Source organism: Corvus moneduloides, chromosome 5 (genome assembly GCF_009650955.1).
Source record: "Corvus moneduloides isolate bCorMon1 chromosome 5, bCorMon1.pri, whole genome shotgun sequence".
Taxonomy (NCBI): domain Eukaryota; kingdom Metazoa; phylum Chordata; class Aves; order Passeriformes; family Corvidae; genus Corvus; species Corvus moneduloides.
Window position 1 is genome coordinate 2031926 of NC_045480.1, and position 16871 is coordinate 2048796.

The following is a 16871-nucleotide window of genomic DNA, read 5'->3' on the forward strand; positions in this document are numbered from 1 at the left end:
CCGAAAGCGCCGGGCAGCGATGGATGCGAGGGGGGGGGGGGGGTGACGGTGGTGCAGCGCAGCCCACGGGAGCAGGGAAGGATCCTTTGACTGCCGCACTCCCGACGCTCACTCGTGGCTCCACAGGGGCCGTCTGGCAGCTCTCCCAGCACCGCCCATGGTTGCTGTGCTGCTGCCGCAGCCCCTGCCCTCTGTCGGGGGTCCCAGACCCTCAGCCCAGGCTGCCTCAGCAGCTCCAGCTGCTGGGAAGGGTTGAGAGGACCAAAAATACGTGTGCCCGCACCAGGACAGTGTCCATCCATCCATCCATCCATCCATCCCATCTGCTGGGCAGGAAGGGATTTGTGCCCCTGGGCCCCTGTCCTGGCTGCAGCCCCCAAGCACCAGGGGGGTCCCTGGCACACTGTGGACATCTCCTGCTTTGGGGTGCTGTGGTGTGGGGACCAACTGGAGAGCTGTGGCCAAACCTGCCCACCCTCCCCTCCCTCCCCTCTGTGCCTCAGCAGCAGCTTGGCATGGCTGGGGGGTGGCCAGTACTTTTGGAGGAGGCTAGATGCTGTCCCACTTACGGAGGTCGGTGGCCCTGCTGGAAGAGCCGTGGCTGCTCCCACCACAGGCACTCCTCAGGGTGTGCTCAGACACCCAGTGCTGCTCTGGGACTCTGGCACCCTGATGCCATTTTCCCTCTCGTGGCAGCCCCACAGAGGCTGGGATATTTGTGCTGCTCATTCCCCATCTCCCTGTCATCAGCCAGTGCATCTTCCCCACCCATGAGAGCACCTGCCCAGCCCACCCTTCCACCCGGGGGTTTTGGGGACAGGTCTCCTCTCTCCAGGCCAGAATCCCACAGAGACCATTTTCCACTGTCTCTGACCAGTGGAAATCCTGGTGTTCCCAGTTAACCTGCATGGGAGGGATGGGTGAGCAGCCCCCACTGTGGGGTGCAGGTGGGCACTGATTTGAGCCTGGGGTGGGCGGGAGTACCTCAGGGAACCCCGAACAGAGGGGAATCCAGGGAAACAGCCGCTGCCCCCTCCTCATTTCTCATCCTCCCCCAGAACAGAAGTGCACAGGCGGGAGAGGATGTAACAAAAATAGCGTCTCCGTGGAATTTATTGAATTCTCCTTAAATACAGTCGCTGCTCCCCTCGCCGTTTCCACACCCGAGCTCCCCGCGTTCAACGGAATGGTTAAAAATAGAAAAGCTGGTGCTACCCAAACCCTACCGTGGGAGGGAGGGAAGAGAGGTGGGCAGGGGGCCAGTGCTGGGACGGTGCCCCCGTGCTCCGGGCTCACCGGGCACCGCGCTCACAGGAACCAGAAGCATTTGCGCCGGGATTTCTTCACGTCCAGCTTTGCCGGCAGCCTCGACACGGGCGACGGCTCCTGCCTGGGCGGTGAGGTGGTCCCCGCCGCCCCCAGCGCCACCCCCGCCGCCCCCGGCGCCGTCGGGGGGGAGCTCGGCCCCGCGTCGCCCTCGATGTGGCTCAGCACCCGCTGGAAGCGGCCTTCCTGCTGCCGGAAATCGTGCTCCACGCTGCGGCACGCGGGGACGGCGTCAGGGGGTACCATGGCATCCCCTTGTCACAGCCCCCACCTGCCACAGCGCTCTGCCCCGCTGCCTGCGTGCCCCCGCCACCCCAAACGCAGCCCCCGGGGAGCTCATCCATCCAGGGCACGTCCCCCAGAGCGGAGCCCTGCTGCACTCCCTGGGTGGCACAGGGACATGGCCGGAATTCCCGGGGTCACTGTGCACCCCTGTGAGGGGACATCCTGCTGTGCGTGCCTTCAGACAGCCCCTGCCTACCGCCTGTGCGCTGTGAGGGGGGTGGTCCAGGGCTGGATCCCTCCCAAAGAGCCACCCCATCCCACAGGGCATCTGGCATCAAATGGCTGTGCCGGACATCTAGGGCTCGCTTCTGGGGAGGGATGGACCAGTATCAGCCTGATCTGATGGCCAGGGGTCTTTTGGGGTGGGTCCTTCTCAGCTGCCTCCCCTGCCCCATCCTTCTGCTCCCCCCTCTGTATCCAACCCCACTGACAATACCACGGCTTTGTGTGTGGCCGGCAGGAGCTGGACACTGGCCCGGCTAGGGACCAGTGCTGAGGTGGGGGAGTGAGCTGGGGGTCTGTGGGACCCCTGTTAGCAATGAACCCTCTGGAGAGGGGTTGTGTGTCCCAGGTGCCATGGCTGAGGGCAGCTGCAGCATCGAGAAGTGGTGACAGCATGCAAGGCTCTGCTGCTGCCCATCCCACGGCTGGCGAGGCAGGAATTAGGGTGCCTTGGATCTGGGTAGGTGAGGGGGACTGTGCCCCCCATCGCAGCTCTCAGGCTTCCTGACAATGCTGAGGCCTTCAGTGTCCCCACAGGTCCAGGTCCCTGCAGCTCTTGCTGTCTCCTCCAGTCCTTGCTGTCCCCACAGCTTCCAGTGTCCCTGCAGCCCCCAATGTCCTTCCAGCCTCTGGTGTCCCCGCAGCCCCCAGTGTCCCCGCAGCACCCTGTGGCGCAGGCTGGCTGCTGGCAGCCGCGTGCTGCGATGTTCCCTCACACGGAAAACACGTCAATCTCCTCACACCAGGCATGTCCCATCGGATCAGCGAGGTGCCGCAGCGTGTGCCCAGGAACACGCACGTGGTGCAGCCGCCCCGCACACGGGGAGCGCCCCGCGAGCCCCCGGCACGCTGGCACCTCCTGTCACCTCCTGTCACCTCCCCTTGTGAGGACAAGGAGTGTCCCAGCCGTTTCTAGCAAAAAGGGTGAGGGGTGCAGACCATAAGGGGGGGCAGTGCAGGGAGGGACCTCAGCTCCCCTGCAGTGACACAGGGAGGGGTTGGCACCGCTGTGGGACCCTGAGATGGGACAGGGGCAGGCAGGTCTGATCTCCTCCTTGGGCCATCCCTGGGGTCTGGGGCTGGGGGTGCTGCCCCTGCTCCCTCACCCTGTGTGCCCCCAGAGCCTCTCCTCATCTCATGGGTGGCAGCGAAACCCACAGCGAGTCCCCAGCAGGAGCCTGGCCATGCTGGGGAGCCACCTCCCCCAGATGTGACATCTGTGCCACTGCCGTGCTCTGTGGAGACAGCCTCGTCAGGCCTAATTAGCCTGAAGTCCCCCACGAGCTACAGCGGGGGAGTGTGGAGCAAGTGTGTGGAGAGCAGGAGCGCTGAGGCAGCACCGGCGCCGAGCACAGGGACACGAGGGGCCCCCAGCTGGGCACCCCCAGCCCGAGGTGCCCCGAGGAGGAGGCACGGCACTCACAGAGTGCGGCAGGGCAGCGGCACGCACGTGCACCACGGTGATCAGGCACTCTGAAGCACAGCTTGGGACCAGCTCACCGTGTCCTACACATCCCCATGCTAACAGCATCAGCCTAATTAACAGCAAAATGAGAGCACACCTGGCCAGCCACCTGCACTGCAGGGGGGACAGCCAGAGGGACAGAAGGACACCCAGGGGTGCCTGGAAGGGCAGAAAGCTTTAGCAAAACTGCAACCCTCCCAATTCCCCCAGAGACGATGCTGGGAGGGCATGAGGTGCCTTTTCCCACACACCAAACGGGATCTGAGGAGAGAGTGCAGCAGAGGAAGGGGCTTCCATGCCCTGGCCCAAAGCCAACGCTGTGGAGCAGAGCCCAGGCCCTGTGTTCCCAAACCATAGCGAGGGGCAGGAACCCATCTGCAGCATCTGTGCGGAGCTGGCACAGGGACAACGGGATGCAGCCTGGATTTGGAGTGAGCCCACGCACCAGCCGCTAGCGAGGCTTCCCCGATAGATTGCCATTACAGGAGATAAATGCTCTGCCATCGTGCCAGAGCAGCCCCCTTCCAGCTGCTGCTCCTCCATGGAGATCACCCTGGATGATCCTGGGAGAAGGAGCTGCTCCTCACAGGGAGGAATGGACAGATCCAGGCCAAGTGACAGCCCAGACACCCATGAGTGGTCTGTACATGGTAACCCCTCAGGTCCCCATGGGGACAGGCTCGGCTACCACCCCTGCTCCTGCCTCACAGCCGGTGGAGAAGTCTGGGAGTGCAGGGAAGCAGGACCCACGGGATGCATGGAGCCAGGGCTGGCCCTCACCTGTAGATGATGCAGGCACAGTCCCGGCAGGTCCCGCAGTTGGCGATGTCCTGCCCAGTCCGGTACGAGTGTCGCCTGTGACAGAGATGTGCTGTGAGATTGGAGACCCGGCCTGGGTCTGCCCATGTCCCCTGCTGCCCCTTGTCCCTCTGTGCTTCCAGCCCAGCAGCCAGGACTCTCCTCCCTGGATCCCAGCTCCTTTCCTCCCTGGGCTTCAGATCCACTTCTCCCTGCATCTCAGCCCTTCTCCTCCTGGATCCCCGCTTCTTTGCCTCTCTGAGATCCATCTCCTCTCCTGCCCGGATCCCATCCCTTTTCCTCTCTGGGATCCCAATCCCTCTCCTCCCACGTGATCCCAATTAACACCAGGCCAGGTGCCTCTCGGCTTCGCAGATTTCTCTGATGGGAGCAAACCAGAGCCGGGCACAGAGGCATCTCCAAACCTTTCCTGCTGTGTCCCCCCCCGTCCATCCCCATCCCAATCCTCATCCCAAGGGTCCCCACACCTGCAGCCCCCAAGTCACCACACATCTCCTCACACATGGTGCCACGGAGGGAGCTCAAGGCACATGGCGGTGCTCTGGCACAGCAGTGCCCTGGCAGATGGGCACAGGGAGATACTTCAGACTAATCTCCAGCCTACGCCAGACTCAGAATTTATCTCTTTTTGATGCTTTTGTACCAGAGCATCCTCCTCCAGGAAGGTGCACAGGACTTGGATTAAGCTGATGCCTGCCCTGGCTCAGCTCATGCTCATGCTGCTGCATCCTCCTCCCTCTCCACAGAAGGGGTCTTCACCCCACATGTCTCTGCTGCTGGTGCCAGACCCCAGCCCTGAGACACCCGGATCCCAAGGGCTGTACTGGGGTCCTCCTGCACCCCAGCACTGCTGGCAGGTGTTCCCTGCTGGTCCCTGGCTCCTTCTACTCTGTCAGAAAGGGGCCCTGTGAATGCTGTTGGTCCCTTTGGGACCTCATCTCCCTGTCTCCATTGCCTCTTCAGTGCTGTGGATTTTGGGGGCACAGCTGAGAGCACATGTCCCACATAGACATCGCGTTTCCCTGTTGAAATCTTCCTCCTGTCACTCGACCTTGACCACGGTTTCTCAGCCCTCAGAAACTGGGTCTGTTAATGCACCAAATTTCACATTGCAATGGGGATTTATTCTGCCAGCACCTGAATTAGATCATGAGCCCTTTTATATATATATGTGGTACGTATATGTGTGTGTGCCTGTGGCTCTGGCGTTACACAGCAGCACCCCTCTGCTGGGAGAGCTCGTTCTGGGATGGTCTTTCATGTCTTATATATATAAATTTTTGTGGGATGTTGCTGGTGGTCGGTGCCAGGATGTGTCAGGGCTGGTGGCTCTGCTCTGGTGCACAGTGGGCACCTGGGATATGACCCGTGGCAAACGAGGCCGCACTGTTCTGCAGCGTAAGGACACCGGGATAATGTTTGATGTGATTTCCTATCCCTGGAAATGCAGGGTGTGTTTCTGGGCATCTTGTCTGCTTGCTTGATTGTAACATTTTATGGAGCTGAGGTCTTAATTTAGGTGTCCCAGACCCCCAAGAGGTCCCTCCCCACTGAGCGCTCCAGGGGTGGCACAGGGACAATGTTCCCTGTGCTTTGCTCACAGCCAAAACCACGGATGGATCACAGCAATCTTGGGCATCAGGAACAAGCCCCAGAGGTTTTACAGGAAGATGCCAGGACTGGCACCTCTTGGGGGTTGGTTGCCCTCGTGTGAGATGAGTTTGGAGCATTTCAGCTTAAGGTCATTGTGGGCTGACCTAGAACACCTTGCTTCATTTGGCAAATCAGCCTTGGAGGCCAAGGAATGCTGCCTGGGGGAAACCCTGCCCCTTGGAGCAGGTCCTGGGCAGGATGGGTGTGCTGGGCACCTCCCTGGGATGCAAACACATCCATCACAGGGGCACAGGCCGCTGGATTTGTGCCAAAGGTACCTCCATGGATGGGGCAGCCATTGGGATGTGACATACTAGATCCCTGCTCCCAGTGACCAATGGATAAATCCACTGCACCAGAGCTGGGTGGGAGCCCAGCATCCCCTCATCCCCCAGACCTGCACCCCATGCACCCATCCCTGGGCATGGGGAAGGCACCGTGGGCATGTGAGACCTTGCACCAAGACGTGGAGCCACGTGTACATTGGCAGCAGCTCCGAGTTTCTCACAGGGAAACACCTTCACGAGGCAGCAGCATCCAAATCTCTGGCAGGGCCCCTCGTCCTACATCCCCAGCCCCCAGTGACATTGTCCCCACAGGCCCCCACTCTGTTCCTGCCTGCTTACCCGTCCCGCTGCGCCTCCTTCTTCTCCAAGTCCTGGATGACATCCAGCAGCACCCGGATGGTTTGTTGGCTGGTCTCCAGCACCCCTTCCAGGGACTGCAGCTGGGAATGCAGGTCCCCCTGCTCCCCGGGCCCCCGGGGGCCCTCTCCCTGAGATATCCGGGCATCCTCATCCCTCGCTGGTGGTCCCACCGGCCCCTTGGCCACCACCACCAGCTGCAGAAGGTCCTGGACGTGGTGCAGCGTGTCCGGCTGCTCAGCGGCGAGGCAGGGCTGTCCGTGCCGGGGGGCCTCCTGTGCCCACCCGGCCGCTTGTGTCCCCACGCTGGGGCCCTGTGGGGCTGTGGACAGCGGCTCCTTGGGCCCCTCGGGTCCTGCCCAGCCGTGCCCAGGCTCGGTGGCGCGGAGTCGGCTGCAGGTGCCGAGGGCAGCTGGTGTCTTCTCCGGCGGGGCGGCGGCGGCCGAGCTGTGCCAGCCCGGCGCTGGTGGGATGGGGGCTGGCGAGGCGCAGCAGGGCCCCCCCCACAGCGTGGCGCAGAGCTGGTGCTGGGGTGGCGGGGGGTCCCGCGGGGGGTTGCCCTGAGGTGGCTGGTGGAGGCCGTGGGTGTCCGTGACGGGGACGGGCTGCCGGCGGTGCGGCGAGGGCTGGCACGGGGGAGCTGGGCGTCCGCAGGGCAGGGTCCGCTCCGAGTCGCTGCGGCCAAGCCCCCGCTGCTCGGCGGGCGGCCGGGGCTGGCCGCAGGGCACGGAGGCCGGGCGCGGGGTGAGCCCGTGGCTGCCCCGGGGGCTCCCGCGGAGCTGGGCACAGGCTGGGGGCGGCGGGCAGGGCTCGGGGGTGCAGCTTTGCACCGGAGGGGCGCAGCGGGCAGCGGGGCACCCGGCCGTGCCCTGGTAAGGGGGAGGGGGGTCCCTGGGTGGTGGCGGTGGTGGTGTGCGGCGCACCTTGGCGTGCTGGGCGAGGGCCGCGGTGTGGTCATGGGTGGGGAGGCTGCCGGGGGCCCGCGGGGCCACGGCCCAGCTGGCCGCGGTGGGCACGGCCGCCCCCGGGCACCGGGCGCTAGCCACGGCGGGCAGTACCGCATCCCCCGCCACATCGCAGACGCTCTTGCTGCGGGGCTGGGGGGCCGGGAAGGGCTTCTGGAGGCTGGGGGAGGTCTGGATGGCTGTGCTCATGCACGCCTTCCTGGGCATGGGCAGCGTCAGCGAGCCCGGCTGCGCCTGGGGCCAGCTGCGCCGCGAGGCACGGAGAGCCGCCGGCTCAGGGGGGTCCCTGGGGGGCGGCGAGGCACGTGGGGTGTTGGGGCCGCGGGCGGCCGCGGGCCCGGGCGGGGGGCTGTCCTCCCGCCCCGCGCCGGCCTCCACCAGGTCCTTGAAGCGGACCTGCTGCGTGCGGTTGCGCCGGCGCTTGAGGCGGCTCTCGATGTCGGGCGAGTCGCGGTTGAGCAGCACCGAGCGCACCGTCATGGCTTTCTCCTGGCTGCCCTCGCCGGCGGGGGCCGGGCCGGGCACGGGCTCACGGCTGACCATGGCTCAAGGCCGCGGGGCCGGGGTGCTGCGGCGGGGCGCGGGGGGCCGAGCGCCGGCGGCCGGAGCCCTGGGCTGCAGCCGTCCCCGGAGCTGCTGGGGCGGCGGGCAGCCTCATCCCGCGCCGCCACGGACAGGGGATGCTGGGCGGGAGGTGGGCGAGGGGCCGCAGGGCATGCTGCCCGCCGCCCGGCCCTACAGCCCCCGGCACGCCGCCCCGACAGCCCTGCCCGGCACCGCGGCTCCCCGCCGGCGCCCGCAGCCCATCGTCCCGCCGCGGCCGCCCGGGCTCAGCGCCGCCCGCTGCGGGCCGCCCGGTGCCGGCCGTGCCCGCCCATAGTTCCCGGACCTGCGGGGACAAAGAGAGGTGCGTCAGACCCGGCCACGCCACCGCGGCCCCCGAGGACACAAGTGTCCCCGTGGAACTGCCGGCCTCTCCCGCCTCGGCTCCCTCCCAGCCCACCATCACCAAACGCGAAGAGACAGGCTTTGATCTGCGGCGCTGCCTCCTCAGCACAAAGGGAGAAGGGAAAAGAAACCCCTTTAGCATAAACACGTTCCGAGTTCACAGCTCAAATCAAGCAGAAGCAGCTGTTAAAAATAGCTCTGCCTCGCCGGGGCTGGTGCCTCGTGCGCGGGCAGCGGGAGGGCAGGGCAGGGGCCAGGGCAAGGGGCTCCCGTGAGGGACGGACGGACACGGGGCACCTGCCGCACATGGGACACCCGCCGCACACGGGCGCCGGCTCTGCGGGGGATGGACAAGGCGTGGGGCACCCACCCAGCACGGGACATGGCTGGAGTGGGCATGGGATCCATCCTGCCTAGGGCATGGCCAGAGTGACACAGGGGACCCATCACGAGTGAGGCACGGCCGGATGGACGCAGGGACGTGTGTATGGGGTGTGGCTGGACTGAGCACAGGGACCCGACGTGTGTGGGGCACAGGGGACCTGTCATGTGTGGGTTGTGGCCAGACTGGGCACCAGAGGTGCTGGCTGCGCTGCAGGCATGGAGGGCCAGTTCTGTGAGCAGTGGTGAGACAGTGGCTTGAGGACACGGAGCTGCTTCAGGCATATGAGAACCAGCAGAAGGAAGAACCTTCAGCAAGGCCGGGGGATGTCACTGACACCGGCAGCACTTCACAGGCGGCACAGGGCAGGACCCGGGGTCACAGTGAGGATTGCACCCAGCCATATCCTCATCCCTGCCATCATTCTGGTCCCTGCCTTTGTCCCCGTCCCTGCCATGCTTCCCGCACAGCTCTGCAGGGCTCCTCCTCCCCACACCTGCAAGGCGAACCGCTCCGCAGCCCCATCCCAGACGTACCCCCAGCGCCCACCCCCGTGCCCACCTGGCTCTGCCTCTGCCCACTGGGCCACCGGCGGTTGCCCTGGCCCATCACACTGCCCGGGCACCAGGAGCACGGGGCACACCGGGAGCCCTGCTGGGATGTCCCGGGGTGCAGGGGAGGCCGGCGGCTCGTTTTGGGACGCAGCCAAAGACAGAGATTCCAGCTGCGGCGAGCAGTGGTTCAGCTCTGTCGCACCACACCATGTCCCGTGTCTCACATCCCCGTGATCCCCGTCCCAGACCACAGCCCGTTGCTCCCGCAGTGCCTCGCTGGGACAGCGGGAGCCTCGCTGTCTCCGCAGCCCCCCTGCCCTCACTGCGGACGGACACAAGGCTCAGACTGTCTTGCCTGGTTCCTGGTGGCACGAAGCGCTGACTCAGCACAGCAGCCCGGAGTCCCCAGTGCCGGAACAACCAAACTTCCAAGCGCTGCGTGCCGGTGCCTCGTGCCTGCCCACGCCGGCAGTGAGCACTGACCCAGCGGAGCAGGGAGCTCTCACAGCCCTCCCTGCGCCCACCCCGGCCCCGCACGCCCCGGCGCCTCCGCACACCCTGTTCCGTGTTCGTCGGGATGCTGCTCCACGCGCCGCCCAGCCGCCCGGCGCTTCCCTTCCCGAGCTTGGAGCCATGCCCAGACGCGCGGAGATGTCTGTGAGGCAGGACGAGACGAGGGATGGGATGGGGCTCCTCGTTAGTATGGACAGCAACAGGCCGAGGAGCGAGCTGGCTGGGGCTGGAGCCAGCGGCGCCCGTCGTCGCTTCCTGCATCACCACATCCCTCCTGGCCCGGGGCACCCACACTGGGCTGGGCAGAGCCTGCCGGGATATCCGCGGCCGTGGGATCAGCCACCCCCTGAGGCCCCGTCACAGATGTGGGGTCACCTCTGTCGTGCCACAGCGATGCCCGGTGCCCAGAGCTTGGTGCCCTCTGCCCGCATCCCCAGCAGCATCCTTGGCTGTGGTCGTGCCAGGGAGGGCAACACGCCGAGGGCAGAGGGACCTGCTGGCCACAACTCCGTGCTGAGCCGAGCCCTCCAGAGGAGCCTGCGTGTGGCCAGCCTACTCCGGAGGGGTCCTTAATGGGAGCGTGCGGCAGACGGTGCTGGGAAACGGCTCCAAGGGCCGGGCATGGGGCAGGAGCGCCGCTGGCACGGTCCAAGAGCAGCACCAGCCCTGTGATGCTGCGACGGGGACCTCGCCGAGCCCTGGCTGACGCAGCGCGGGACGAGGCCGTTCCCCTGCCGGCGCAGCAAACGCGGCGCTGTCACTCAGCGGGGCCTCGCCGGAGCACCCTCGGCCTCCCGAACCGCCGGGAGATCAGAGACGAGCCACAAGGACAAAGGGAAGCCTATAAATTATACATGGAGCAACTCCATTTGGGAACAGCTCTGAGGATGTCAAACACCCACGCCAGGACCCTCCCACGCATCCCTGCGTTTGCTCTGTGCTGTGGTTGGGTTTAGTGCCGTGCTCAGGCACTGCTTGCAGCACACCGGCGTCTCCGAGCGTGGATAATGAGTCCCGCCGTGGGACGGGATCAGGATGGTGTAACCTCGGGGCTGCCCTGTCTGATGGACTCTCCTGGACTGTCCCTGAACCTGAGGAACCCACTCTACCGATGGGTCCAAAGGACATCTCGGATGCACCTGGCACCCAGTCAAACCAGCACTTCCCAGCCGCTCTTCAAGCACATTTACTGGGCAGTGGTGCTCAGTGCCTCCATCCTGGGGCTGCTGGAGCCCCTCCAAGGTCCTGAGCCCACCACAGCCCCTTCCAGCGTCCAGTCCAACGGGACCCCAGGGTCGTGGTTACTCCTTTCCAGGAGAGATCTGTGCTGTCTCCCAAGGCCAAAAGAGGAGCCTCGGTGCTCTGCTCCGATGTGCCCTGCTGGACATTGGGGTCCTCCTTGGAGTGGTCAGTGGAGAGTGACCCCAGGAGAGCCCAGTCGGTGGGGCAGGGAGACACAGAGCCAGACATGGTGGTCTGGGGGATGCAGGTGGGCTGGAACCGTGCAAGGAATGGGCTTGGAGCTTGACTAATCCCCTCTGAAGGACGGAAGCATAAGCCAGGCACGCAGTCAGCGTGGGGCTGCGGAGAACACGGCTCATCAAACCCATTTGCTGCCGGGCTTGATGAGGTTCCAAGTTTGGTCAGTGGAGGTAAAAGCCTCAGCGGAGCAGACTCAGATTTCTGCGAGGCATTTGACATTTCAACGAAGAAAGCAGGATAATCCCAAAGCAATGTGGCACACATTAAGTGGATCAAAACCAGCTAACCAGCACATCTCTGCTCGTAACCATCCCGCGGCCCTGGCCACAGAGGGAAACTGAGGAAAGGGGAGAAAATGAAGAGCGAGGAAGGAAAAAGGCCAGCAGAGAGGTAGGAGAGGGGCATGGAGCAGAGGCTGCGCAGGATGGGGCTCTGGGTGGCAGCTCCAGGCTCCACTCACGGCAGCTGGAAATGAGTGTTGGCAGGTCCGAGAGGCAACTTCCTTAAAAAGTGAGGCCAGCTGGCATAGGAACAGCTAGGAAAGGTTTTGCACAGTGGTGGATCCTCCACCTCAGCAATTTTTTAAAGTCTGAGTGTTTTTCTTCACTGGTTCCTATGGGAATTCCAGGTGCAGGGATAAGGTGGGACAGACAGCAGGTCCCATCGATGATGTACAGGTGAAAGCAGGTGACGCCACTGTGACACAATGGAGTTCTGCAGCAGCGGGTTCTGCTGGTTGCTCACACAGCTAGGAGTGATCTCTCTTCTGTGTGACCCCAGGAGCTGAGGAATCATCAAGAATCTCTTCTCACGGACACGCCTTGGAGACCCCCAGCACTGGGTTTCTCTGGCCAGTGCTGATGGATGGTGAATTTTGTGAGTAAGAGGCACTAAACCTGCCGGGTTTGCATCATGGGACTCATCTCTGATGGTGCAGGGCTGACCTCAGAGGTCAGAGCCCCGCTTCACACTGCCTTGTCTGGAGAGTTACCTGCCAGCTTTGGCCCTTTCCCCACCTGTCCTCCCCCTCACCCTCCTGATAATGCCTGTGGAAGAGGGAAAACCAGAGCAGACACATAAATCTTCTCCTTGGGACACAGGAAGCCAGGAGATGAGATTTATGAGAGAGGAAGTCAGATTCTCCTGGAACTGCAGAGGAGAGAAGTGAATGACCCGGCTCCGCTCGCAAGGTAGTGCCTTTGTCTGATTTTCCTGATCTCCAGAGAGGTGCTGCTGGCAATGGAGTGGGGCAGCACTGGAGGCTGAGGTGCTGGAGGGGCAGGAGCCAGGCTCATGACACATCACTCCACAGCAGAGCCTAATCCCACCTTGGCTCCGGGAAGACTCGAGGCGTTTGTTCTCAGATCAGAGCGTGTGTGGGACTCGAGGATGGAGGACTTGGAGCAGCTCCTCGGGCAGCTTGCACACTCGAAATCTGGTTCCTCGCTGAGGAAGCTCCACCACAAAGCCAGCTCATGCCCTGCCCTCACGCTTCTCTTGGAGGCTCTTCCAGAACCTGGCTTCTGGGAGCCTCACAGACCTTCTCATTTCCTGCAGGCACTTAATCACGGCCCGTTTATATCCGACTGTACTCGTGCCAACGGAGCGCTTCCGCTCCAGCAGCTCTTCTCCCTCCTCAGCGCTCAGCCCTCGCAGTCCCCAGCAAGGAGATGCCCCTTCTCCAGCCACATTCCCAGCGCTCCACGGGTCCAGCTCGGCTCGTGTCCCCAAGGCCAGCTCCCCATGTCCCTGATGGACCTTGTAGTGCCCGACCCCGTCCCTCCCGGCAGTGCTCAAGGCTCTGCTTGAACAACACTTGGGCTCCCCCAGGACCCCTGGGCTGGCCTGGCTGAGGACACAGGTGCCGTCCCTGCCACCAGGGCCATGTGCGGGGTGCCTGGGGGTTCTGGGAGCGGCACTGGCACACGGGTCCTGGTGCGAGCGGCGGCTCACACGAGCCGAGGGATCCGCACTCATCCCTGTGTAGGTCACTGGCTGAAGTGCTCTGCGGGAACATTAGTCACTCTCCCAGCCACGGGGCCCAGGAGAAGGCTCTGGCACCCAGCTGGGGCAGGGAGCCCCGCCACCCACCTCCCCACGGCACCAGCACCCGTGGCCAGCCCGCGGTCTCCTCTCTGCGGCCACCGAGGCTCCCGGTTGGCCTGGCCGCACGCGCCATGGCTCATGCCCATGGAAAGGATCCCATCGGCTGGGGAAGGAGGAGCGGCATCCTCCCGGCACGCGGAGGTCACCAGCTCCGCTTCCATCGCTCCCTCCGACTGCGGATGTGCTGGTGCTGCAGATGGAGGCTGCACACGGCCAGGGAGACGGGAGTACAAAGCCTCTGCACGAGCCTTCAGAAGCTGCAGAAGCCAAATTATTCCTCTGTCTCCCGTGGATGCTAATACGGCTGTCATGGCAGTGGTGTCTCTGTTCCCTGTGCTACCTGCTGGCGTTCCCACCTCTCTGCCAGGCAGAGAAGCATCGGTATCACTGTTTTAATGAGACATGAAGAGGTAGAGTGACCCGCCCGGGGGAACATGGGCAGAGCGGGGCAGACAGCACGTGCGGAGCGGGAGCAGCTCAGGAGGAGTTTGTTCCACGTCCCGAGGCTTCCCTCGGCCGCATCCGTGGAGGAGCAGGCGAGCATCCCTGGAGCTGCTGCTGGCACTGCAGTTCAGTGCCACCCCTGGGGCTGCAGGAGAGACCATGCTAGGAGGAAGAACACCCTGCTCAGCTGCTTGCCTCCCAGTGAATGGGGTGTGGGCAAGACCATCCTCCTCCGAGCCCTGGAGATGCCCTGTGTGGCTGCATGGACCTGGGAGGACGCTTATGATGGAGATTCAGCCCACAGAGCTCGGCTGGTGCCCAGCACCAAAGCCCAGGGCTCTGCCGGCATCTCCGGCACAGGCTGATCCTGCAGCAGTGACAGGACAAGGGAAGTGGGACACAGCCCAGAGACTTTTGGCCACAGGAGACCCAGCTCATCTGCAGACCCCCACAGCCCTGCACTCTCTGGGGAGGATGTCTCACCTCTGGAGAAGGGGCTCAGGCACCCATCTGGAGCTCAGCTGCCCCAGCGTGCAAAGCAGCTGCCTGGGCCAGGGGACCCTGGCAGACCAGGGTTCTGTGGGCTCCCTCACAGGCCAGAAATGGCATCAGGAAGGCACCAACTGTCCCCAGGGCACACTTCTGGAAAAAGCTGGAAAGGCTTCACTGCCCAGCAGTTCCTGCGCTGCTCCTGCACACACTGGTCCAGGCTCAGGGGGCTCAGCCCCTGAGCAGGGACCCCCTGGGGCAGCCCCCATCCCACCACCACCCGCTGGCCACGGTGCTGGCAGCCAGCAGCATGGCCTCTGCAGCTGCAGCTCCCAGCACTGAGAACGTCCTTCCAGAATACAAATTCCTGCCTTTAAGTGCATTCCCAATGCCATCGAGCAGCCTGCCCCTCTTTATCTCCATGCGCTTTAGACAACGCTGGCTACCAGGGGAATTTGGGAATTAGCAAATGTCTTCCTTCACCTCCTGCCTCAGTTTCCCCACCACCAAACAGCCCGGAGCACACGGAGCATCTCAGCAAACACGCGAGGCAGGCTCTGCCCACGGCACTGTTTGGGACTGGAGTAGTGTTGTTAGCAGGGATGGGAATAGACCCACTAATTATCTGTGGCCTCTGGATGCCACCATGCTATTAAGTAATTACAATAATTATCATTTATGAAGAAGACAACCTCAGTCCAAAGGAGCTTCTGCGACGAAATCCACCCCACTCCTCCGAGCGCGCCGGAAGGACAAATGCTCCCTGCGGAGAAGGGACACGGGGAAGGGCTGGAGGTGCCAGTCCCAGCCCGGCTCTGCCCGGGGGTCTCCCCCCCACGGCCCCCGGCCCCGCTCCTCGGGCAGCACCGCAGGGAGGGAGCGCAGCCGGCGGTCCCCGCGTCCCCTGCCGCCGCGGCTCTGCCGAGTGGGTCATTCCCGTACCCCCCGGCAAGGGCCGAGTGTGGAGATCGCCGCGAGCTGCTGCTGGCACTGAGCGCGCTGTGCCCCTCAGAGCGAGCAGCTGACACCGATGTCCCCGTATGTCCCCGTGCTGGCACAGCCGGGCCCGGTGGTTACTCATACGTGTCCACCTCGTGCTCCCAACACAAAACCGGCTCCGCGGAGACCTCCGGCCCCCCCTCCCGCACCGCTGCCGGGAGCCGCAGCTCTAGCGGGGTTCGTGTGCGTTCCCGCGGGGAGGATCGGGACCGGAGCACCCCGGGAGGGACGGGCGCACCCCGGGAGCTGCGCATCCCCATTTCGCGGGACTGCCTGGGGTTCGCTCCCGCATCCCGGAGCCCCGCCGGCGGACACAAGGCCTTGGGCGCGGAGCGCGGCGCCGGGAGCTGCCGGGAGCAACGTGGGCTGAATCCCTCCAGCCCCGGCCGGCGTCACCGCGGCGCGCGGTACCGAAAGTGACATCCCTGGATCTGCGTGTGCGTGTGTCACCCGGCACAGCCCCGGCTGACGGACGCGTTCCTAACGAGGGGGAGCGGAGATGAGCCCGCCTGGCCGCTCCCCAGAGCGGCTCCCGCACGCAGCGACCCGGCGACCGGCGGGGCCACGAGCCGCGGCGGACAGGGCGAGGCTGCGGCACCGCGGCACGACGTGGGGGTCTTCGACCCCTCCAACACAGCAGCTACCACCACAGATGCAGCTCCCTCGGCAGCACACCGTGCCACCGTTCCAGCACGGCTCTGTCCCCCAGAGACCCCCGCCACGGCAGCCGGCGGCCACCTCGGTGCGGGGTGACCGGCGTAGGGGGCTCGGTGCGGGGTGCCCGGCGCACGGTGCCTGCCGTAGGATGCTGGGTGCACGGTGCCACCTTCCCCGTGCCTCCCGCAGTTCCCCGGGCAGCTCCTGCTCGGCGTTGGCAGGGGAGGGGAGGACAGGGAAGTGCCGCGACCCCCGGGGACCCGGGGACACCGCGAATCCCCCTCGCCAGCCCAGCTCGGCTCCGAGCCCCAGCCCCGCCGGCCCCCGCGCATCCCGCGGGCCGAGGGTACCCGCACCGCTCCCGCGCCCCCAGGGTCCCCGCATCGCCACGCAGTCCCGGTTTCGGGGCTCCCCGCACCGCGTCGCCGCTCCCGGCCCCGGGGTTCCCACGCCCCGGCCGCGGGGCTGCCCGGCGTCCCAGTACCGGCCCGGCGCAGCCGGGCCGATGCCCGCAGCGCCCGGTCCCGCCGCCGCCCCGCTCCCCGGCCGAGCCTCCTCCCCATCCCGCCCGGTACCTGGTGCTCGGCGGCGGCGGCGCGGGTCCGACAGCGGCGGGGCTCAGCGGGGCGGGGCGGGGCGGCGCGCTCTCGCCGGTACCGGGGCGGAGCCGGCGGGGGCGGAGCGGGGCGGGGGGCGGAGCCCCGCGGAAGGGAGCGCGCCCGGGAGCCGAGACCCGGAGCCGTGGAGCTCGGAGGAGAAGCGGGGGAACCTCGGTCCCGGCACCGGACGGGCGCTGCGTGCCCCCGGCGTGCCGGTGCTGCTGCGCCGGGCAGCTCTCGGCGGGGCGGCCGCGGGGCTGTGGCACCACATGGATTCCCGAAGGCGCGGGAGCTGTTGGGGTTTGATCCGTTTGCTGCC

General features: G+C 65.2%; 2 protein-coding genes across 5 annotated transcripts in view; one reads left to right on the forward strand and one right to left on the reverse strand.

Moving 5' to 3' along the window:
• Positions 1-16871, forward strand: part of LOC116444187 (dedicator of cytokinesis protein 2-like) — a 45599-nt gene that overhangs the window by 18813 nt on the left and 9915 nt on the right. The window lies entirely within an intron of this gene.
• On the reverse strand, positions 1087-7951 carry LOC116444188 (basic proline-rich protein-like). The gene is made up of 3 exons (XM_032109368.1): positions 6397-7951; positions 4079-4153; positions 1087-1537 (listed from the first exon to the last, which is right to left on the reverse strand). The coding sequence occupies exons 1-3, from the start codon at positions 7920-7922 to the stop codon at positions 1309-1311; spliced, it is 1830 nt and encodes a 609-aa protein (XP_031965259.1). The 5' UTR covers positions 7923-7951; the 3' UTR covers positions 1087-1308.